This window comes from Anopheles ziemanni, chromosome 2 (genome assembly GCF_943734765.1).
Source record: "Anopheles ziemanni chromosome 2, idAnoZiCoDA_A2_x.2, whole genome shotgun sequence".
NCBI lineage: Eukaryota > Metazoa > Arthropoda > Insecta > Diptera > Culicidae > Anopheles > Anopheles ziemanni.
In genome coordinates this window covers 66,745,238-66,770,806 of record NC_080705.1, presented here as the reverse complement: position 1 = coordinate 66,770,806, position 25,569 = coordinate 66,745,238, and the positions used below count along the sequence as shown (strand labels likewise).

The window sequence follows — 25,569 nt, the reverse complement described above, 5'->3', positions numbered from 1 at the left end:
GGCATTAGTTCGCTATAATGCTGATTTAAAACTTACCTTTTATATGCACGTGCGAGGGAAAGGTGTTCGGAAAAAGGAGCGTGCACGTGAACCGTTCGCGGGGGAAAACTACAAAACGCATATCGACGGTGGAAACGCCAGACGCAATGTGGAAAATCGGTGGTACGGAGAAAAGACGAAGCAGATTGGGACGGGCAACCTGCTGCGACTGTGAGCAAGGATTGCTACCACAGAACGATCCAACGATGTTTATCTTGGGGCGGGGAAAAAGTTTCCATTCCACCTACGCGATACGGTAGGAAGATATGGGGCATAAAATGGCCGCCGTGGAGTCCGTGGAATCGATCGCATCGCACGGAGTTTTCAAACAGGTGCCACAAACCGTGTGCCCCGAACGGAAGGAGCGAAGGTTTCCACCTCCATCGGGAAACCCGGTTATGCGGGTTGCGTGCATTTAGGCGAGAAAATCACAGCTGCACACTGAGGCACGACGCCGGTTAGAGCAGGACAAAATAAAACCAAAAGACGTTAGGCGACTTAGTTGAAAAAAAGGGGAAAACCGCCTGCTAGATGAAACTAAGAACGATAAATCCAATGTAATTTGGATCGTTTTGTATGGGTGTAAAACTGATTTTAATTTAAGAGAGTTTCAAATTCTGTTAATAAGAACCAACCGTAAATTGCAAGTGTTATTTATTATTTTAACTGATGGCGTCAATGTTCAGCCCCGGCATTCAAAGAAAAATAACTAATAAAATTACGAACATAATTTAATCATCGGTTTATTCCCGAGATTACAAGTTCACTATCACCAAGAAGAGCTTCCCTCGTCGAGCGAAGCAAAATACGACTTAAAATATCCCGTCGGGTAGAACTTTCTCGCACGAGCTGCAAATTTCACGTGCATGATGTTTCATACCAATGAATCTAACTTTATCTGGACGAAGTTTTACTATCACCTAACCAACGGCCCCGCCAAAGCCACCCTCAAGCGTTCACTTGTGACGCGATGCCACGTCAGCTTCCGCTTTTGCATAAACACCGGTTCCCGTTCCGTGGCATGCACACGTCCACCGGAATGCCGATGCTGTGTTAATTAGTGCACCACCGATAAATACTACCACAACTTGCACTCCCCGCCAAACCGACGCATCCGATCAACCGAAACCATATTGCGTACGGTGGTCTATTGATGTAGAACGATTACGAGCCCGCGCTCCTGGCCGACCGGGAACGGTTGGTAGAGAGTTGAAGCGGCATCTCATCCCCGAAAGTAGACATCCAGTCTGGTACACACCGTGCACTCCTAGGGCATCATTCATCGGTGTGCTTCCCGGTAGGAATTTATGGAACGATGCGGCCAGATGGTTGCCGTCATACCGCTGCATACCGAGCATGCGATAATGGCTAATAAGGTGGAATTATTAATTTCATTTTCATCGAATGAAATAATGAAATCTCTATTGTTATTCGCTCGTTCTGGGACACGTCTAGGCGCACGAAGCAATTGGTGAAGCTTAGCAGAGGCATAGAGTGAAATCATGTGTCAGGATTTACGTGCCACAGATTTGAAACCCGTCAGACATTGAACAGATTGTTCGACGAGTTCGAAAAGTATCGAATATCTGATAATAATTTCAAATTGCTGCGAAATTAAAACTATTTCCGAGATGCATCAAATGAAATGAGATCAAGCCTCTTTGAACAAATTTGACGAGTAAACCAAACAGCAAAGTAGCAGAACACTGTTTTTAGCAATGGCAACATTTATTATGTTTCGACTTAAATACGCTCTAAAAGAAAACCTGCTTATAGAAATGCGCAGCACCATCCTGCACGGCACAATGTTGATCGTTTGTTCATTTCCCTTCTATATCCGTGTGTTTGTGTTGCTTGTTCCGAGCATACTTGGAATGGTTTCCTGCTTGACCCTATTGGCGCCGATTGGTTCCTATCTAATACTTTTACTGACCCGAAGATTGATTACGAATGGTTGAACAATGTGAGATACACTTTCCGACCCGAGTTCCGTCGAAAACGGGAAGACGGAATTAGACAACAGCGTAGTACATCTTACACGAGGCACAAAACGCGCACGGACACAACAACAAAAAACCACAGTATGGAACGGGAAGCTCTGAAGCTCATCCTTAAGGCACCTGGCTTAACAATCAATCCATCCCGAGCGTTCAAACTTGGCTGGCTATAAATATGTGACGCTTAAACTGTACAACGGCTGGGGACGGCTAGTTCCTAATCGCTTCTCACGCTAGACGATCGAACGATCTGAATCCGCACGTTTAATGTTTCCAATCCTTATGTTGTCGACAAATCATACACTATCAAAAGACGCTCTTAGATGAGACGGAGAACAGGAATGTTAGGACTATTCGAAGGGTACGTACAAGGATTAGGTGAGTGGGAGAAAGAGGAGGGTGAAGAATACTATGTTATCTACAATATCGTATAACAAATCCTGGCAACACTCGACATCAGCTCGTCTTGCTGCCTCGAAGGATTTTCTTCCCTACATGTCACGTGGATCGTGTGGTTAACGGTTAACTTCTTGGTTTGAGTTGTGCCCTTATATTACCGGCCTGCTAGAAAGCTCTCTAGAAAAGTAATATACACAAACTGCTCCGGGACCATCGCAATCGTTTCCATGGTTACTCGATCGATCGCGTTAGCATTCCACTTGACACTCCTTAGTTCATGATCTGCTCCTTGATGTTGTTGTAGGCCGTTTCGATCGGCGCCAGCACGACAATTACCACCATGGCGATGACCAGACCGAGCACGATGAGAATGTACAGGAACAGCATCGACTTGCGGAAGCCCGAGAACTATCGGATGTAAATGAGAAAAGAAAAGGGAAAAATTATACACATTCTGTTGGAGAAAAGCTCACGGATGAACTTATAACTAGAACGTACAGCAGCATCCTGTTTGCGTTCGCTGGAGCTCATGGAGTTTCGCGACGGGGTCATGTCGGCCATCGGGAAGGACGTCACTCGCTGGCCACTTCTTCGCTCGCTCACGCACCCACCGATCTGTACCCAGGAGAAAATCTACATTTTAATGCGTTGTCGAACCGTTCGGTGAGAACACACGGTAAAGGGGGTTAGTATCGGAAGATGAAGAAACCTGTCGCTCAGTTAAAGACACGTTGTATTTACATCCCTAGGCGGTGCTTGATTTGCTTGCGTTTATGTACAACACGACGAGAGCCTTAGTACCGAGTGGTAAAATCGAGTGGGAAGAATAGTTTGCATCGCAATTGAATCTTTCCCCGTGTAACCGGTTAGATTGAGCCGTGAACACACTTAAACACATCGAAACCTCCCATTTATCACCCATTCCGTTCCGAGGGGGTTCACCCGTTATACTCACGGAGAAGATCAAATGCATAAACACGTGGAACGCGACGAACGCGACCAGAATGAAGTCCATCCAGTCCGGTAGCTCGGCCTTCTGCAGCTGGACGGCGAAGAAGATTGCCACGATCGCGATCACGTGTGCCAGGTTTCCGCCGAGCCAGTGCAGCCAGTTGAACCACGGTCGCTTGCTGGAGCCGGGATGCGGCCGGAAGAAGGCACCGAGCGGCTGCAGGAAGCACAGGACGGTCGTGACCACGCCGAGGATGGCGTGCGGGTTGCGCACCTGCGACCAGCCACCGATCTCGACGAAAATCACCACAACTCCAGCAACGGTGAGCGCCCACGTGAGCACCATCAGGAACCGATGCCACTGAAGGAAGGGAAACGGTAACAGGGGATTGTTGCAAGGCGTCCGTGCAAGGTCGTTAATCACACGACTTACCGCAAACCACTGATCTTTTCCACACATCTGGCTACCGACCCACGTTTGGCGGAAGTAACGGGCGAGCAGGATGCCGAGCGACGCCGTACCGATCCAGGCCGTGATCATGAAGGCACCGTGCAGGCGTAGCAACAGCTTGGACGATCCCTGCACCGGGCCAACCTCTGCCAGCGATTGCGGCGTTCCGGACACGTGACGTCCGATGTCGTGATAGTTGACGTTTGTTGCTACGAGAGGGCAAAAAGAAGGTCCATAAAAATCTGTCCCATTGAAAACCCGTCTCTGCTTTGCCTTACATTCCACGGACGAGCCAGCGGCGAGTAGAAGATGGAACTTGTCGCTCATCAGATCAAACTTCTGGCCCTTGACCGTGCTGACGGCATTGCGTTCCAGCTTGCAGTAGATCGTGCCATCGTTATAGGATTTCTCCAGCACTTGGAAGATGTTTTGTGGCTGTAAAACAAACGAATGTCCGGGTTGTAAGTAGGAGGTTATTGTGTTTACCATGAAAGTAACTCACCACTCCCACGCGGGTTGATCCGTAAGGTCCAACGTTGGTCCACGAAGCGTAAGCATTAACCGTTCCCTGCTCCGGGACGCACTCCAGCACCGAATCGTCACCCATCTTGGCATCGTTGGACAGACCGAACGCGACATACGCTGGCCGATCTGGAAAGGGAGAAAGGAGAGGATTATCGGACGTTCGTTTTACGTGCGGTCTATGACTCACTGTGTCCAGATTTCAGTTCAAATACGTAACGTGCTCCAAGCACGGCGATGGTGACCACCGCCCGGCAGTCCTGGCTGTCGACGCAACCGTCCGGGAAGCCAAAGCAACCCTTGCTCTCGCCGCAACCGGCGTAGATCGGATCCACGGCCACCGGGGCCGAGGTCTGCGGAGGCCGATACGGTGGCACCGTGGTTGTCGTGGCCGGTCGCTTCGTGGGGCTCGATCCCGGAGCCACCGTCGTCTGGCTGGCCACCACTCGCACCGGATCGGAAGGAATGCCCACCCAGAACTTGTCGTAATCCTGCGCGATGGTTGCGTTGAACACGACGTCCCCGACGAAGCCTTCCGGTGCGGTCCACTCCAGCGTTAGGTCGCGCTTCTGGCTGGTCGAGGTGTGTGTGGCCGTATCGTTCGGGCCCTGACACTCGATGAGCTTGATGGCGTCGGTGTCGGTGCTTACGAAGTGCCCAACGATGCTGTTCGGCGGATCGACCTGACGGGCCTGCAGCATGTAGCCCTTGAACACGATGTTGGCCGGGAAGGATTCGATGTCCAACTTCAGCGTTTGCCCGCTGCCGATCACCGACGACTGGGGCGTGATCGTGAATGGCGTCTTGGTGGTGAGCGGCGGGATGCCACCGCCGTGGAACGGAAGCATGTTGTCACACACGGACGTCGGGGCGCCATTGGGAAGGGCGTTCAGTGTGGCCAAGGTGCTCAGCACCAGTGCCACGAGCAGTGGAAGCATCCTGACTTGGTTATTCTGCTGGCGAGAAGAAGGGAGCGAGAAATTCGATTTCATTTTCATCCACTAACTCACTTGAATAAAATAAATAAATGAAAATTAGCAGGTATTACCCACCCAACGAAGGTCACTGCGTTTGTGCGCCAAACCAGCGTAAAATATATTTCATCCTTTGACTCCCGCCAAAAACCTGCCCCCATTACTCGCGAGAACCGAATCGAACCAATCGGTGGGAAAAAAAGTGAACCCAATAAATCTAATCATTATTGACACATTTATCAAGGCTTAATACGTAAGTGATTCCTTACGCCCTGCTTTTTTTCTTTTCACCTCCCCCATCGGGGGAAGTCCTGCCCTTCGGCTCACGAACCACTCAATACCCTAACGACCGAACATTGTACTTGTGCCCCACTGTGTGTATCAACTGGCGTGCGATTGAGGCTGGGAAAAATGAAAAATGCTTAACCTCTCGGTGGTCTTCTCGGAAGCATCCAGGAAGGTGGAAAAAGAGAGAAGGGGAAGGGGCGTGAGTCAAGACAATAAGCGCACACACAAAAAGAATGGAAAACAGGCACAGAACCAACCGTATCTTGGCAGACCCATCAAATTGATCCCATAAATCAAACCAAAACGGTGCACAAACGAGGAAAAACATGGCTCGGAAAAGCAGAAAAGGAAAAAATAGTATCAGAAGCACCAAAACAAAACAATCAACACTCGCGAAGTGTTTCGTTTTGTTTTGCTTTCGTATACAGGCTTTATGTTGTATTTTTCCATGAAAATACGACTATGTTCCTTTTTGCCCATTCTCCATCTTTCTTTTTTTTCTAAACACACCCCCACAGTTTACGTCCATTTTCTTCAATGTTTGTTGCTAGTGTTTTTTTTGCAACTTTGCATTTTGTTATCCAGTCTTCTTGTTTCATTCGCAGACAATTTCATTGCCTTTAGCATTCGGTATCTTTTGCTTTTATCCTATTGTTTATTTTTCTTTTTTCACTTCACTATTCCTCTCTTTCCTTTTTTTGGATCCTTGTTGTATTTTCTCTTTCGTTTTGATATCATGTTCAATCTGCACAACCATGTTTTGCTTTTTGTTTTCCGTTTTTCACAACAATATACGTTCCTCGTTTCCACTTACGATATCGGCAACACTATATCATACCGCTTCTTCAGAGCGTAATTTAATGGCCAGGTGCACACGGACCAGGCACCTCCATCGCTTAAGGAGCAAGCAAATGCCGCTTTCTAGATCTCCGGATCGGCCAAGCAACACACATCTCCTTCGTGCTTCAACACAACAAAGACTGAAACCTCGTGTGGGTGGAGTGGAAAGCGTGAGAAAACCCTTCGAGCGTTTTTCCACCCACTGCCATGAGAAAACAATGAATTTTCCAACCGACTTTCCACGGCTCGCCTACGCTGGAATGGTAAAGCTCACGCAAGGAACAATAAAATAATGAAAACACCTTCCATTCCAAGGGCCAAAAAGGGAATGCGAACGAGTGGGGATGAAAGGGAACGTTAGTAGAAATGGGGCGATTTTACGAACCCCGCACGCCACCTCCGGCATTCCCTCCCCGCGTCTACGGTCGCCACGGTTGACCGGAAGTGGTAATTGAGGGCAAGGATTTCGGAATAAATCCCCAATCGGGGTCAGTTTGTTTTCCTCGCCACAGTTTTCTTTCGTCAGCCCGTCGCCCGGTGGGGGTTCCCAGTTTGATTCCCGATTTTGTTGTTCGATCGATAGATTGGTCGTGTGTAGATTAGCGAGAAAAATAATATCCTTGCTATTAAAATAAAACGATGGGCAAACGATGGTGGGCGCTTTTATGGAACACACCAGCTGCAGTTCATCGATGGGTCCTATCGTCGTTGTCCTTTTGCTATGTGTATGTGTTTGGTTGGGAAAAGTGCATTGCCCTCCGAATGGGAAGGGGTTCAGCAAACATTTCCCTGGTGGTAAGCAAACAGCTTACCATCGTAACACAACCAGGGACACCGGGTCTGTCGTGCTGAGACCCTGGCGTGTAACAAAATGACCACAGCGTTGCACTGGATGGAGGCGTTTGAAATCGATGCATGAACAACCCGGCCTGGTCGGTGTTTTCCCTCAGTCAGCCATACGGTCAGTCAGTCAGTCAGTTTTCTTCTCGCTGCGGCCCAATCGATGGTCTATTTTCTTCGGAAAACCAACCACGGCCGGTGGCATGCAATTATTACGCCGTTGGTTATTACCCTCTTCGCTCTTTTTTGCATTGTTCTGCTTCTCGAGCGCTGCACGTGAATGCAATGACGTTGCATGTGGTCCGCAGGGAAGTGTATCAATTTTTTACATCTCGTGTCAGCAGCAGCGGACGTTGACCTTTCGCTCGTCCGATGGCAGTAGCATCGACATGATTATTAATTGAAAAACTCGCTTCTTTTGCTATTGCATTTGTGCCACTGCATTTGAGCGATGTAGCTGAAGCTTGAACCCCAGTCACAAGACTTCACTGAATAATAGACTCTCTTCCCGTAGTATATTTGAAAAATAATAACAGAAATTTTTACATTCAAAACAAAGAATTATAACGACATTTAAACATAAATAAACGTGTCAAAATCAATCCAATACGAAACGATAATGCGCAAAAGATGGATCATTTATATTGTTTCACGTAGCTCACTCCAACTATTTCAGGGATAACAAGTGAGTGGCCTATTTCAAGGAACGATTCGAAGGCTCTATCCGCAGTTCACGGAACTATTTATGGCGCACTAAGCAGCGGATCGCCGGAATGGAAAGAAAAACATAAAGCGGTTCAACTATGTCAAGCGTAAGATTCGCATACCGGAGGCAAGCAGGGTTGCAAGCAATTTTTGCCGGCACGTTTATTGGCCTTCCCGAGCGTTGGTAGAAATACGCTCACGTACAGAACCCCCCTCTTCCCCCCCAGGAAACCCCTGCAACAAATTCCGCCCTCATCTGCTCGTGAACCTTCGCAATCTCGATTTGCAGATCAGACCAAAACCGAGGCACTTAAACCAATGCGGCTCTCGGGCTGTTTTAACTCCGATAAACCGTCACCCCCGTCATCCGCTCCCCTCCCCCGCACACACCTGAAACGCCAATGCCAATGGCATCCGAATGGCCCGGGTCGGGTCGCGTGCATGATCCGGAAGCAACTGTGTGCCAAATATAAAACAAATGCGTCGTTCCGTGCATAAATTCATATTCCATCCCATTCGAATCCGCTTCCGTTTCGCTCGCCGCTAAAAAAAACAGTGGAAGAGACTGGTTTAGATCATCTAGCCAACAATGATGACGGCGATGACGACTAAGACGTGTTTTTGGGTTAATGTCTTCGGTATGGTGCAGGTTTGCTAATTATTCAATTTCACCGATTGTGGCGCAAAGAGCCGGAACGCGGATATAACAGTGTCACGCGGCTCAAATATGGACACGCTTTTTATTCGCACAACGGTTTTATTTTTCTTTCCAAACTATGAAACGACATTGATACGATATTTTAGCGGTTGACGGACAACTCCATTTAGTAGGCCATGCACCGCGGGGAATGGAATAGAATGTAGGTTCTTCGTTGTTTTAGTGCGTTTTTATTTCAACAATACCAACGTGATTGAATTTAGGCCTCTGAAATGTGTGCCCCTTTAATTGACCATGATTCAAAAGTACCTTGTTTGATCGTAAAAAAAATGGAAAATTGGAATGGACTATACAGTTGATTGCTCTTCGAACGTATTTCTGACACGTATCGATAACTTGAAAAAGAGAATTAATTGATAATTACTGCTTTCTGCTTCACTGAAGTACAAAAAGTACGTTTCAAAATATTCCCTAGGAAATAATAGTCTTCTAAATTGTATTTTAAATGCTTCTTGCTTTGTAAAAAAATTATATATGCGGTTCAATAGCCGAATTGGTTAAATTAGAAAGTTGATTATCGGTAACACCAATCGAAAAATTTTCTTCCGTCATGTTTTTCAATAAACCCCACAAAAGTTTAAATTGTATATTCAACTTTATATGAAATGTTCCACGAACACATAAATAATCGATCTATAAACATTTCAGAAATATTTGTTGTTAACGAATTTAAGAGACCACTCAACGAATTTGTAATTAATTCTATTTGCGCATTCATTGGAAACGGTTATCCGCAATAAACGTTTGCAATGTACGCACATTCAAATGTAATTTGCTCGATCATTACAGCAATAAGTGATCATTTAGCGTAACTTGTTCATTAAAGTTATTTACATTTAATTCTCCCTTCTGTTCCGCCACTCATTTCCAAAGATATAGAACTGGAAAACCGGTTGGCCAGTAGGTTAATGATGCTGTTGAACATATTATCAAACAAACAGGCCACCATCCGCCAGGTGGTCGATAGACGGTTCCATGGTGCCTGGAGTTTATGCGATCATTCGTATTTTCGTTTCCGTAAAACAAAACAGAATCCCGCACGGATGCGATGTCATTGGGTTCTGGTTCTGATGTTGGTTTTATGCTCACCATCGTGAAGTCACCCGCCGGAACGGGTTTACCGCTAGGGCAACGGTTTCGGTCTGTTCTTTGCCAAATTTACCACCAAATTGTGTGTGCGTACACGGAAAAGATGGGTGGTAGGGAAAGTAGGATCGCCAGCGCCTTCCAACGTCAACGCCGGCAGCTACCGGAAACGTCATGTTATCTCACCATGCAAAAGAAGAAGAAAAAAGCATCCACTGGCAACCGCAACTCTTCGCCAGGTTGATGGCATGATTGATGGACTGGGCAAATATTGAACCATTCCTTCTCACCCCATCTGTCGGCGAGTGGGTGGCGGTGGGGTGTGTGTTCATTCTGTCCTCCATCCCGGCAAACAACGGAAGGACACCCACAACCCGAAACGGTGAACGTTGATTGGAATCGAAGTGCACTTCCGGCCGCATGGCGTTAATTCCATTACTACACCGGCGACATCCGCCTGCGATTGATCGAATCGATTCGAATCGGTACGAAACAAAGTGACGCGAAACACGCGTTGCACTGCGGAAGGTGACAATGTGCGACACTGTGACATACCTTAATCTGATTTATCCGTCGGCATGGGCCATATTGCCAGTGACCTTTTAATGCGCGACTTAAGAGGCGGGAGGGGGGGGGGGGAATATCCACCTTTAAAAAACCTGTTCTATCCGCGTTTGGTTGGCAATATTTCTTTTTGAAAAACAATGAAAAGCAACTACTAGTTCACATTAGAACAAAGGTTTGACTCGTTACAGGATGCAGGTAAAATATTCAGCGTTATCACTTTAACATTATAACGCCATCGCAGACAAACCGCACAACGCAAAATGCCACTATTTTGCATTTATTTTAAACTTAATTGGCGCAAATCGCACACATTGGATTGTGTGGTGGAAAATGTAAGCATCTGCTTTAAATTATCCCAATGCTCCGTTAAATAAACACACCCGGCGGCGTCAATTATTCTACCCACGTGAGAATCTCTCGCGCGCGCTCGAAATTGAGACGCCGGGAAAAGCAGCTCCATAAGTTGCATAGTAGAACATGCCGCGGTAAGACTACTCCACGGTGGTTCGGAAGCACATACATTCCTCCTCCATTGATTCTGGAAGGCGAACTTCTATGGTGGAGTATAAGTGAGAAGGTGTTCAGCATGCCAAGCGGCGCCCAAGAACAGTAACTAACGGATTATTGTTCCGAATTGTTTGGACGTCCGTTTGGGGTATTGAACATTCCACTCAAAACCACGGTACGGTTCTATCGAGTGTTCTCGACGAATATTAATTGGGAGCTTAAATATTTATCAAGAATCGGTTTGCGAATCGACGGTTTGGCTCAGGTTGTGCTTTCGATAGCACACTGTGTAGTGGTCGATTTCCACTTGTGTTGTTCTCTGTTGTTGTTTTGCACATTCCATTGGGCTATTCTGTATTTCACAAACTTTGCACACAGCGTTTCAACCGATAACATTCGGCGGAAAGTTTACACTTTAAACAAACACAGCACGTCTTTCGAAGTACCCTACTTATCACCACGGGGGCCACGAAAACTTTGACTCACACCTATGAACAATGGGCCGTTCACTTTAACCCCACAGCTCTATCTTGTACCTTTCCATCACTGGAGTGAATTATTCTTACGCCCAAAAAAGGCATAATTAATTTCGCACCCCTTTAACAGAACGCTTTAATCTCTCGATGGGGCGGGCCCGATAAGGTTCTGGAAACGAAAGGACACGGCACCCGGCAAACACTTTATCAACCCACCCCCTGGGTGACCCTGGGCTCACTGCTGTCCACGTCTAACATTATGACTATCCGTCTAGAAACTTGCCGGGAAAGAATCATTCCTCATGTGTCACTCAGTTCTCTGAACGCCCGGCTGAGTAACTACTGAGCGTTGGTGGGTCACCATCTGGGCAAACAATCATTAGTCCACCACCGACTGAGCGGGTGATAATGATCACAAGCCCTCGCCGCGTGCCGCTTGCCGGGCAAGGGTCCGACCCTGGACCGGTTTCGAGAAGTGTATAGTTCTAGCGATCGCATCTCGCAGGTCGCACATCGCCATTTCGCGTTTCCTTCAAGGTGATTTTGGCGGGCAGCAGCCGGAAAAAGGTTGGGCACACGCACTGGGCGAGGGGGAGCGTACCAGAATCTGTCCCCAACTTACCGGCACACACTAAGGTCTCGATCGAAGCACCTCAACGAAGCGCTTTAGCGAAACGCACTTCCTCCGAACGGCTCTCGAACACGACTGGCCGTCCAAGTCACGCTGCCCAAGACGTTCGCGCCGTCACCGCTCAATCGTAGGACCCGATCTTTCCAAAGCGAGTTCCCTGCTGCGACTCACTACCCCCCGCACACCCTTCTACCCGGGCTGTGTCCCCTCCACTTCGCTCGTCGAAACGACGGTCCACGTGAAGCCCTGATTAGTCTGTGACTGAAGGTGAAATTACCGGCGGCGTGTCGTGTGCGTGTGTATGTGCGGTTGTGTGTGCGAGTCTGGGGCTAATTTACACCCGAGAGGGCACTCTAATGTGTAACACACCATCGTGCGGGGTTAGTTTTGCTACCTCAAACAATCGTTTGGAGAATCACATTTTTAAGACCATTAATCGCCCGGTCTGACACGTCAGGGGTTTATTTGCAGTATGTTATTTTTAGAGAGGGAAAAAACCTAATTTAGCTGTTCAGCTAACAAAATATTTATTATTGTTTAAAAATACGTAAAATTACTAAGTAGAGGAAAAAGGAACTATTAGATAGAAAAATGTATAAATAGGCGCGGAAAAATGTATAAATAGGCGCTCTTTTTCTGTTACAAACAAATTCGAGTGATAAAAAAATTGTGGGTTTTTCTTCAACCACAGTTCAAAACTTTCTAGGATTTTTTTAATTTTTACCGATCGGTTAATAGCAACAATCATCAGCGATCTCGATGCAATTAAATTTTACCAATTTTTTGTTTTTTATTGTTCAACAGATTATGTATCATAGAAAATATTCGCACCATTATAAACGATCTGTAATGGTAAAAGGGAGAATATGTAGTGGTGGAATTAAAAACTTGCGTTTAAAATATAATCCAGATCCACTCATTGATCATTATTTTTTAATGATCATAAGCTCCTTCCTAAATCGTTTCGAGTGGAAAGTTTACGAGCGAATCGTATAAAAATCCTAATAGCATAAATTGATCTACGGTAAAGTTTACCTACGGAGCAACTGGAGGAGCATAATTGTTGCAAAAACCATTCTCGGCCGGTATGCCAGGGTGCGAACGTACAATGCTGCTGTAGGCGGAAATACCCCCAGTACAGAGTTTTACCATAATCCTATCATTACGTCATTATCAGGAGCAGAGAGATAAGCGTAAAAAAATGTTTTGTTATTCGCACAAAACGATATGGTTTTCAACGTAAAAAAAGGAAGCCACAGCGCCTGTTAAGCCGTGAATGATTGATGAACATTTTCATTATTAATGCAATTAATGTAGCATAAAACGATATTTAACAGCACATTACTCGCGTGACCGGGGCTACTGATAAACAATATGTAGAAAAAAGTATCTCCAACGAACATCGACAATGCAAACTACAACACTGATGATTACTTTTTAGTGGCTTCATCTGCGATCCCGTGGAGCATAGGTTTATGCTCTGCAATGTCACGCTGGAACGAAAACTGTCCATTGCATCGTTGAACGATTGTAAAGCCATTTGCCGGCAGGTCGATTAGTCAGCGGGAAATCACAAGTGTCCTTCCGCGGGTCAGTGACCAGAATTATACCTTTCCATGAGTCCAGGTATCCACAATGGTGGACAAGTCGTTGTGAGAAGGAGGTGCAGTGGAAGCTAGGATAAAATAGCACAAACGAGTTCAAAACTGTCGGTTGGTGCGAAACCATGACCTTCGCGAGAGAATCGGAAACGTTGAACTCGTTGCCATGCTGGGAGCCGTATTCAATCCTGAGTTGCAAACTCATTCCCATCAAGAACGTTTCATCGCGCGCTGACAGTTGGATGAATAACGGAAGTTTTGTTTTATCTTATAAAGTCAGAAATACTCACACGACATGTAACAAGAAATCATGCAAAACCGTCTCGTCAGTAAATTACCTAAAACGAAAACGATGAACATTTATTAGAATCGTAAAATCTGCATCAAATATATCTTCAAAAAAATATCCCAAAGCGTCATTCAAAATTCCCTCACTAATAGATTTCGGTTAGCACCATGTTTAACGATGAAATAGACAGAATTTCGCAGAGTGACTAATTAGTTTTGTCTACCAACACCATTCCAATTGAACGATTTTGAACATTGAAAGTCTCATGGCGTAAGCAATAGGCCCCCAACGAAACTGGACGCTGTGGCCGGGAATGCAGTGAATCATTTTCCGTTGGGTTTTTCCCGCGCTTTCCAGAGTCGAACCGTCAGACGAAGGGGTAAAGTAGAGATGGTTCGCAGTATGAGTCATCCACGGCGCTTTGTGATGATTTGTTCGTTCCACCAATAATCAACTTGTTCCAACGTACGGAACGATCCAGTCTTCCCAACGATTGGTGAGGTGGTGAATTTACTCTTCCATGGTATTTATTTGCACGCTTTCATCACACACACACACTCACACACAAGAAAAATGTGCGCAAAAAATGACGCATGATAATAATCAAGTGATCTTCAGAGAAGTCAAGATCAGACCGATGCAGAGCAGTCTCATGCTGATAAACATGATCTTCACGTCCATCTCAAATAAATCCAAGAGTTGATGATAGCGACCTCCACCATCGCAGTGGGAGATTTTACGATGCCTTCCTGACCATGCTTTGAAAATCGTGCTCTAGCTAGCAAGGTTTCGGACCAAGCAAACGTTACATTGTCGTCACAGTTGGCGTTTTTTCCGATCCGTCCCCAAATGCGCTCGGACTTTAAAACCACCGGACGGCGACAAATGCGGGCTTTTCGTGCGGTTTAACCGTGAGCGGTGGAATCAGAATGATTCGTACCTGTTCCGGCCATGTGGGCGTGTGGTCATTCGTCTGGGCCCCTTCACGGTCATCGGTTTTGGGCTTTTGCTCGACTTCTCGCCTTGACGTGACAATTGTGACCGGTTGAAGGAACAAACTGAGGAGGAAAAAAAACTCACCCGCAACGAACGAACGAACGAACGAACGCGTGTTGCGTGCCGCAAATGGGTTTCGAATGAACTTTTAGAAGTACACACCACCGCTAAACCAACCGGTGACACGGCGGCAATATTGCGCACCCGGCATAGTTGTCGGTTGACCGGTGGAATGCCAGCGTTAAACCCTGTAGCATTAGCACATCGGTATGCTATATAGTTTTTTTCCCGTTCCACTCTCGGTTTGATCACCTTTTTTTCTCCTACTAAAGCATGCATATTATGTTGATAGCCCTTCCTCGCCACAAATATGCGAAGCTGTTGTGCTGAAAAGGGTTTTTGTGGTCTTGTTGGCGGTGGTTCTAAAAACAAGGCTGAAGGCAAAAGGGTAGTTTCTGTTTGTTTTTTTCACCGGCACACTTCTGGACCACGAGAAAACTAGGTCAGCCGGCCGTGGTCGAGGGATAATTGGACGGTCCGGTAGGTAAATGATGATGAGAATGGCAACATTAATCAATATCACTGCCTAGTGTAACTGAACGCACACTTGCTATGTCATCCCGCGTGTGTAACAGTTAACGGCGGAACGACTTTGTCGAGGAACATGGTAGCTAATGATTTTATGCTACCCCATAACTATTACAATTAATCATACTCATGTATTATAAATATAACCACTTCTTCTGCTAGGCCAATAATGGTAAGCATATTAGGTAAGCTTTACTGAGAACCATCACTTAATATCTTACAAAACAAAAACCATTGTGTCAATAAATTAAAAACTAATTAGCCCTACTAAAAAGAAACGTAAGAGAGGACCAACTACCCACGTATAAAAAGCTAAAAAAAGTCTTATAAGTCCATTAAGAGTAGGCATGACCAACTACGGTCGTTATACCAAAGTACAAAAAGAAATAAAAAAAGGAGGAGATGAAAATATAGGAACCTCTTAATATACCAAATATTTATTTTTCAATTACCCACGCTATCAAACATTTTTCATTTTGGCAAAAGATAATTGTGATGAAAAGGTTCATAATAGAAATAAAATTTAACTCATCCTCCAAGATATCCCTCCATTAAAGAACGCCTCAAAAGTGCTTTAACTATCTTAAGGTGAGGAGCATAGTCTAGACGCACAAATTATTTGGATTACGCTCGTGGGCTTAACTCCCCCTCTAGAGGAGCATGAATTGGCCAGGTTCTTCTACCCCGAAAGTTGAGCGCCCGAAAATCTGAACGGTGGCCAATCGCAGTCGTAAAATTTATCGCCCATATATAATCCGGCAATTATGTAAAACACCGCTGGGCTCGGCTCGGCCTGTAAACGGCCGTGCGGGCAGCAATTAATCTGCCGCGCGCCAAAACTTGATACCTGATAAATCTGGGCATCATATTTCCTAATGGCCGACGAGCGGGATCCCGAGCCGATTCCAGCTCGGGGCGTCATCGAGATATGGCCACTCTGTCTGCCCATGGTGCCTGGGAGGTTATGGGTGGGGGAGGCATAAAAAAGGCCACTTCACTACACGCACTGTAGCCTTCGGCGCCCGAAAGGCGTGGATGGCGCGTTCTGCTACGAGCAACCTCAAGTGTCCACAATTAATGAGTACGCTGTTTCCCACGCTAATCGCGTACCTTCACCCGGTACCCGGGTGCAATCTTGTGCGATGTCTCCATTGGAACCAGCCAGCTACGCAATAAATCGGACCCCGGGCCAACGGTGTTGTTGATCCACTCTCCATCGCTCCCAGCATCTTTCCACTTGATTTGCGCCGCAGGTCATGATCATCATCGTCATCGGCGAACTTTTTTTTCTCGAGCGACCTCTGGCCACAGTCTGGCGGGACCAACGTTTTCCTGCCGAATGAAGTGCCACCTCGGGTTGAATCAAACCACTTGGAGCCACACGCTTTGGTGCTCTACACCTTCTTCAGGGCAAACCCGAGGGCCATCAGCGGCAAGGCCTGATGATGAGCCGGTGGTCGTTGGAGAAGATTTGATTTCTTGCCAGCTTTAAAAAGGGAAAACGATAATGAGGAGCGCTTTTTGGGAGGTGACGAGAAGGAGACGTACTCGAGTGATACTTCACCCAAGATAGGCCACAGTTCGAAAGACTTGCTCCCCGGGGGTAGTGTTGGATGTCGAGGGTGGCTTAAAACAAAGTGTCATTTCATTTTCGGAGAGTGGTTTCGAGCCGTTCGGGTGGCGAAGGGCTTCAATTGGGATTTTTTAATTTCTTTCCCGCTTTTTCTACTCTGTTTGTGAGAACGTGCTTCAAGCTCGCCAGCGATACGCTGCGATGCACCGAGCGGTCTCGTGACCGGCTATAACCCCTAACCCTGGGGAACAAGGGATGAAGCGGTGGAATAAAGCTCCGAAAGTGAATTACTTTTATTGCCATCGGTTCAGCAAACATCGCCACGTTCCCTGTGCTCTATTCGGAGGAATGGAGCTCTTCAGGGTGGGAAACCAAATATCACCTCGACGCTGTGCCCAAAACCGACCGCTAGAAGCTCGGTCTATTTGATAAAATGCAAATTTGCCAGCAACACGACGATACACAAGGGTAGCTTCCGCCAAAATTGTGCCCATCGCAGCCAACACCGCTACCGACACAGGTACGATGGGGCTGAAGACTTCACGCGACCGCGTGTGCCGTCCCTGTGTTTAGCAGTTAATGACTATATTTCGTCTCTTAAGTGCACTCTGCAGCACGAACGAACTCTGTTGCCCTCCAGCCCTTCAGCCGGGTGCGGAATTTTAGGGTGGCGGACATGTTCGAAGCCCGAAGAACATACCGGCGACGACTGACGACGGACGACGGCAAGGGCTGGCAAATGAACGCTTCAAACGCATGCCAAAATTGTCAAGTCACTTGAAATTACTGCTCGACAGTTTCCGTCGCGAGAGGTGGGGGGGGGGGGGGGGGGGGAGGGGCGAACAAAATGGGGTATGAGGCTACAACTTTTGCGATGATTTCGACGCTTGTTCCCGCAGCTATATTCAATATTTCGAAGGCTGGAGAAGATTTTATCCCATGATCATTATGGTGCTTCCTTAACCCTGTTACACCGATGTCGATTACAGTGTGATATGTACCATTCGTATTTTCATTTCAAAAAGAGAATTAAATAAAATGTATGAAAATTTAAAAAACCGCTCAATGAAAATCGAAAAAGAAACCATAGAAATACTTTAAAATTATTAAAAGACATTGTCAGTAAATAAAACAATGTTTCTATTGTCTTTAGAGTTGTGTAATTCAAATTCAAATTTATGATTCTGAATGATTCGTTTTAGAGATTCATGAATCCCTAAGATTCATCAACTGAAGAAAAGTTATGAGCAAAAAATTAGTAGAGGGACCCCCTTTTTTTGGTCGTATAATCCTCTACATTGAAAGAATTATGGAGATTCGGTAAAGATCCATAAAATATTCAGGAAGATTCAAGAAAGTATCGAAAGATTACATTTACAATTCAAGATTTGAATCCCAAAATATTCTTGAATCCATCTGAATGAATCTTAGGTGAACAATTCATACTAGAGTTGTGTTATTCAGATTCAGATTCATGAATCTGAATGAATCTTTCATCAAAATTTATGAATCCCTGAAGATTAATGAATGATTCTGAATGAATCTTCCGTCAAAGATTCACGTGAATAAATCTCGTCGAAAGATGCATAGAACCCAACACTAATTCGTACTAATGAATCTCGGCAAAGATTCAAATTTATGAATATAACCAAAAGATTTATAAGGCACAGTACTAAATGTCTTCATGCATCAAATTCATGTCAGAAACAAATTAAACAGTGTTTTGTTCAGAAGAAATTTCTGCTACGATTTCAAAGCCTTCGAAAAATTGTTCAACAACAAAACCAACAAATGCACTCCAATTAATCATTTGTTTTATTGTTCATGACGTCTTAAAACGAGTCTTGTGGCACGATTTCGTTAACCTTATTTGTCAACCTTGAAGCAAAATTGTCTACTTACTTGGATAGTCACATTCTATGTCCCTCACTGTACCACACCTCGGTAAAATGCCCTACAAAACTCACATCGCCACAGCTTCAATTGCGTACATTCCACTCCACCACTCTCCGCAGTAAGATTTCACGCGGAGAATGGGGTATTAAAATTTTAATGACTTTTATGAGACGGAAAGGCGCTACAATCGAGCGCGTAATGTTCCGCAAGGGGCAAAGTAATGCCGGCGCAGACTCCGCCAGCAAATCCATCTTCAGACTTCAGGCTTCAGCCGGTGTTAGCTCCAAAATCGGCTCCCGCCGAAGGGTTTTTCGAATGAGTTGAAGTTGATTGGTTAGCGAGAATAGTTTCGTTGGAACGCCGTCACACCAAGCCACGTCGATGTCTACTGACTTCCCGGCAGTCACTCGAACGAGGGTGGCATTGCCAACCCTCCCGGAACTCCATGTTCCGTACGACACGGGAGCTTTTAAAAGCTTTCACACTACTTTCCGAGGATGAATTTATGCGGTTACCTTCCAGCTTGAAAATGTGTTCGCATCCCGTGTACGATTTGCGGCTCACGATCCTTTCACTATCTCTCTCCCCATCTATCTCGCTCTCTCCCTCTATCAGCCGACACTTTGAAGCATCAACGCTTTGCCAACGAAAGGACGATCGTTTGTTGCGGAATTTCGTCAAATCATATCCGCGGAATCGACCTCGCACACTCCCTGGAGCGATAGACGTGACAGGAACGGGATTTTCCCCCCGCGACGGGAACCGGAAAAAGCAATTTCGAGTGTAAATTTCAATTTGGGAGACTGTTTATTGTTTGCAGTGCCGTTGCGGCGCGGAATCTTCGGGACATTAAGCACAGCAGCAGGAGAATCCTTTCGCTGGCAGGATGACGTGACGAGACATCCGTGACACGACCTTTTTCGTGCGGTAATGCGGGTGTGTCTGTGTGTGCCCCGTGGCACTTTGAGGTGGATCCTACAGGATCGATGTGCACCTGAGTGGAGAGTGCTCCGGTATGCCCGAAAATGCTGGCGCTGGCGATTGCATGATGTACGATGAGGCGCAAGCAGTCGCCGGAGCTAACGACGAATCATTTCTCAGAATTTGCTCCTAGACCGGAATGAATTTAGAGTGCCGTTGACGTGCCGCTCGACATGCCGCTCGGGCTGAGTTTCTATCTGCACACATTTTCACTCAATCAAATCTTTCCTGTGGATCGTAGGAAAAGCTGAGAATGCACTCTACCAGCACTAACTCTGTCGATGGAGGTGATACTACTAGCAGCCGGACAGGTTTGGCCTAATCAAAGTCCAACGAAATGATGTCATTTAGCAATACGATCATTAGAATATCATACTATAAACACACATGTCATTCGCCATGACAGTGATCGGGAATTCGAGCTTCGTATGTAGGATTTCATAAAAATTTCTTGACGGATTCATGTTCAAACACGGGTAATGAATGTGAATAATCGCTCGCAATAATCTTATTATCCTCACCAAAGGTGAAATTCGTTTTTGAAATCACAAAAAGACACACTTCATTCATTTCTGTTCGAGGCTGAAATGTTCACCCTTCCCAGCGTTTCACGATGTTTTTTCAAGTGGCACAAAAGCTACCCCTTTTATACCGGCAGAATCCTCCGTGAAGCCCTCAGGCTGAGTCAACCGACAAAGGAAAAAAGATGCACATCCAGGCGGAAAATTGGATATCACCTGGCGGGCGTAGGTTTTTCCAACGTTAAGCTGAAACAGTGTGATGGAGTCACTTTTTTCCTTACGTTCGGCACGACCCAAAATTTCATTCATCAAACGTGTGACAATCCGTGAACGATGAGGCTCGACTTCCGGCTCCATTCGCCAGCATCGTGCGCCACCTTTTCCACGTCGGCAAGACAATGAACTTGACCGTCTTTGGCAATCATTTTTCGGTTCAGTTTTTGCACCTATTTTTTGTCGGTCTGCTTCATTCGCAATCGGAAGTGATGGGAAGTCAGATCCGACAAAGTGACGCGGAAAACGTTCACCTATAATCGTTGGTGCTTGTGTCATCGAGCATAACGGAAATCGATTGATGCGAGCAGTCCTTCAGCTTGCCCCCGCGAACGACAGCTCACACATTCACACTTACTATTAATTGATTTCCGTCGCGTGAGACCTTCGTGGAACAGATGTCAGATCCATGCCACTTGGCAAACGTTGTATGCACTTACGTCGATGCATTCCATTTATCGATCGTCATCGGATAACAATAAGAAAAATCGATCGAGTAGCTTTTAACGTCTTTATTCCATTTATCTCACGGGTAGGATGTGTATGTAGCAAGAGAAAAAGAAACCACGCGTGAGCCTTTAACTTCCCATTGGACCGTTTAGAAAGAAACCGGCGTTGGACTACATAAACCTTCGAAGGGAAAAAAGAAAATATGATTGGAGATGTATGTTCGTATTTCCTTACTAATAGAAAAATGAAACTAGCTTACTGATGAGAGCTAAGATAATGATGTTTTAACAGACCGAAAATAAGTATACTGTTACTGATTATTTGATTACCGAAAGGGTAATTGGATACGATAGGATCTTAAAAGTGGTAGCCTATTATCAAATAATAAAATTGAGATGTGAGCGAAGAGGGTCGTTTGTTTGTTGACTTAATAAAACCTCCGTCATTCAAGAGTTAAGATCTCTATTTTATTCCCTTACCCACACCATCGGTGATTTGTGCAAGCACTTTCAAGGTCGCAGCAAACCGCTATACAGGTCACCGAGGCAACCATCTTACGCCTGCACCCCTACTATGAATTGCCGTACACTTCCTACGGAGTTTACACTATTGCCACCGTATGTGCCTAACAATCTCCATCTTGCTATGTACGATCCGCCACCTCTCTCTTTCTCCACTCGTCACTGCGAGTTTACTATTTACTATTTCCCATACTACTTCGCAGTACATCCACCCCCCCGTGTGTTACCATCGCGACCGTTATTGAACGCGCTGCTTTTAAGTGAAGGTCGTAATTAGACACTTTGCCACGGTTCGTTAGACGATCTCGGGCCCCGGTGCCTTTCGGTGTCTAATCAGCTGCCTAACTGTTTATGAGCTGCCTTGTCGCTGCCGGCATTGGATCGTATAGGGGTTTTTATTTTTGTTTTAATTCGGAACCGTTTTTAATTATCTTCCCCTTCATTTTCCGGGGACTTCAAACTTTCTTCCGCCTTTTGCTCCCGGCGAGCGAAACGGTTGCTTCCTCAATGTGTGGTTTCCTTCGCATTAAAAGACAATCACTTTGAACGTGTCGAATACAGGTGGTTCGATTCTAACCATACGATAGCAACACTCCGGTGCGCCGCTGGAAGTAAACGGTTTGGAGCGCCACCCCAAAACACTCATTTGAAATTCTAGAGCCAAACAGAACCGCCGGTTGCTTCCAATTAGTGTCAAAAAGATATATGTGGCGTTTAATGCGGGTTCGGCAAACGATTGGCCGGATAAGCGGTTCAACTGTTTTTTTTAAAGACGGAAAGAAACTCCAATTTACAGCTATTGTAGTGACAGAACATCATCCAACTGTTATTTAAACCGTTCCTTTAAAGCTCGCGTACTCCGTGAAGGAATAACAACCAAACTCGTCAACAGAATTAATATGTTAATAGCATTTGACAGGTTGAACTCAGCGTCATGTACGTACACGGGTTTTTCCACTGATTTACAGACCATCAGCTTTCGGATGCCGGCGTAGAACGCGCGGGGCAGAATAAATATATTTTGCATAAACCGGGTAAGTGCAACAGTTTACACCCACTTCCCCGAACCAGCTGAACCAGTGGAGCCACGGCCCCGCCGGTGGGTGGTAAATAATTCCAACCATAAACACCCATTCCGCTTCGCCCGCGGAAAATGGTGGAAAAAATTTGCAATCGCAAAAATGCGCGATAAATTTCGTTTTTCCCTTCGTTTCCGTACGCCGTGGGCGGGCGTGGGGGTGTTTTAAAGGTATGGAAAAAAAGATACGGCCCCAAAGGAAAGCCCCCGAGCGTTCCGAGCGATACTTTCATTTTCGATTAACCGTCACACCTCCCAAATGGCAACCGAAATGATGTACCCTCGTCGATGGGCTGACGGTACGGAGTAACATTTTATTTATGAGCGCTTCATGTCAATATTTTTTAGCAAGATTTGAAAGCAAGCAGCATGGAAACAACCTGCTCATACGTTTCCGGTCCCGCATCCGGGGCGACTCGTCGTTGGCCAGGTGGTGTGCACACCCGGAGGGAAACCAACGGATCTGTACCGGGCTCACAGCTCGAAGCACGGTTTCCACACATTGACGCCTCCACCCGGTGTTGGTACTTTCTATTGACACAAGGGCGTGTAAGACCGGCCGGAAAATGGGACGAACAATGAGGGGTAAAATATTTTCTTTAAATATACTACGCCGGCTCGGAACGATTATGATGGATTTGTTTTTAAAGCAAACTTTTGCCTGTTTGCCGAAGTAGTGATGTATGGGTGGGAAGGAAAATAAATATCAATTCTGCCGGCGAGTAAACAAATTGGTATTGTCACCATAAAAACGATATATTTCACCAAATACAGTCCCGGGTGTGTTGCAGTGAAACAATCTATCCTTTTGGGATTTTAATTTAAAACTCATCAGCATCATGCCATATTTCATATTCGCATATATTTAACATTTTGAAATTAATCATCTAAAAATACAGAAAATATAAATGAAAAATTTTATTTTGTGTTACTCAAGTGATAAAGCTGTCAAGTGATACAATAAAAATATCACCCTGTAACGACCACGTTCCGTAACTGTTTTCCATTATTATATGATTTTGTTTTAAAATTGCATGCATTACGACCTTCGCCCAAGATTGATTGGATCAGGGTGCATTTAAGGCTGCAGATGTGATCAACCAATTACATAATACACAATTTCCATCAAACGGGGGCGTCAAGCTTCCGCCGAAAAAAGGGAAATTACCGGATCATCCGTGATCACAATCTTAATCACGATCGACTGGCGCGCTCAATCCGCTCATGTTGATCGGGTAGCACTGGCATTAACGAAAAAAAAACCCTCCAATCCGTACTTAATTGAATCAAACCTCACATTCGATCTGGAAATGTTCAAGCCGGGGTAAAAAAAAACAAATGGCTTCCTTTAGGCACGCAACACCCCGGCATGGGTCTGTCGTCGGTGGTTTCTAAAAGATGAAGAGGAAAGGAAAAATAAACCGGCCGCAGAATCGAAAGGCTGTGCTATTGTATAATTTTGGGGCTGGGTGGAAAATTAGGCACCAAAACACCAGTTGCCCCCTTCCTTCCCTTCCACCCGGCAGCCGCACGACCGAGTGCCTTGTGCAGTTTTCACCTGTAGCTCTCTTACGGAGCGGGCGTTTGTGGTGGGGCTTTAGTCTTCATTCATCCCTTTGGCCATCCCCGGCGGTAACTCCACAAGCCGTTACACCGAACCGCCACGAACCGAACGGGGGCCAGATTCGCGGAGGGGATAGTAAAAATTAATGTTATGCAAGAAAATTACCCACCATTTTCACTGTCACTCGCGGTTGACTAATGCTGTGTGTATTTCTTTTTGTTCCCCTTCCCCTCTTCGGTCGCAAACCCACGCCGTCGACAGGTTGATTGAATGTGGCAGCTATTCACGAAACCAAAAACCCGAGGGAGAGTTGAGGTGTCGCGATGCGCAACAAAGTGATTGTTTTCGTGTCGGATCTTTTTTTTTCGCCTGGAACTCTACAACACTGACCAGCGGGACAGCGATTCGAGACAAGGAATGGTTTCCTTTTCGGTCTGTCTCCGCCTTTTATCATACCCATCGGGGTGGGGAATGCGAAGGTAAAAACGCCCCAAACAAACGCAAATAAACGGTTGCCAAAAACTATACAACCCCAAGAGTGAGACCGCCACGGCCGTGATGATTGCGACATAAACAAACATAAAATTTATCTACCAATTTTGAGTGGAGGAGTTCAAACACAAGGACAAAAAATCAAACCCAGCTAACGCCGTGTGGAAACTATAAATTTACGTTGATAGGCAAGAAAAGAGGTTTCCAACGGGTTCCCAAATCACAGCTATTTTTTTTTTTATATTGCAACCACTTCATGGTTCACAAAACCATAAACCGACACAATTGCAGCCAGTTGCTGTACAATTATGCAAAGTACCAACATAGGCGCAATTGAAGAAGGGAACAGAACTCGTCAAAATAATCGGTCCGGAATGATTGCAGTTGAAGTGCACGGCTGCATGTCAAAGTGGGAAACTTAAAAACCATCACTGCAGTAAACATTAGAACATCCAGTTGTGCTCGGAGATTATGAGTTTTCCCGTCGTAAAAGCGACGGGAAATGGCGGTACGAGCCAACATGGAAACTGTAATAATCGTACCGCCGAAATAAATGCACCAAAAATGTTAAACTATGAGAGCATAGGCCGCCATACTGCAAAGCATAAGCGCTCTCAAACGAACACACACACACACACACACATAACCAAAAAGTTGATCGTAAAAAGTTAATCTCTACCAAATTTATGTCACAACTTTCACTTCGCTGCGTTTGCGGCTGCTGCTCGGCTTTAGCCTTTTGTCGCCTATCTCGC

General features: G+C 45.8%; 1 protein-coding gene across 3 annotated transcripts in view; it reads right to left on the bottom strand.

Annotated features, from left to right (window-relative positions):
- Positions 1–1,752: 1,752 nt before the first annotated feature.
- The window catches only part of LOC131282701 (putative ferric-chelate reductase 1 homolog), a 35,958-nt gene continuing 12,141 nt past the window's right edge, over positions 1,753–25,569 (bottom strand). Inside the window, exons 2-8 of one of the 3 annotated variants that reach the window (XM_058312229.1) lie at positions 4,550–5,315; positions 4,340–4,488; positions 4,116–4,272; positions 3,820–4,046; positions 3,391–3,747; positions 2,934–3,068; positions 1,753–2,843 (exon numbers count right to left, since the gene is read on the bottom strand). In XM_058312229.1, the coding sequence (XP_058168212.1) occupies positions 2,706–2,843; positions 2,934–3,068; positions 3,391–3,747; positions 3,820–4,046; positions 4,116–4,272; positions 4,340–4,488; positions 4,550–5,297 (1,911 nt within the window). In that variant the 5' untranslated portion in view covers positions 5,298–5,315 and the 3' untranslated portion in view covers positions 1,753–2,705. The remainder of the gene's footprint in view (positions 2,844–2,933; positions 3,069–3,390; positions 3,748–3,819; positions 4,047–4,115; positions 4,273–4,339; positions 4,489–4,549; positions 5,316–25,569) is intronic. The other 2 variants (XM_058312228.1, XM_058312230.1) reach the window with 2 other exon arrangements.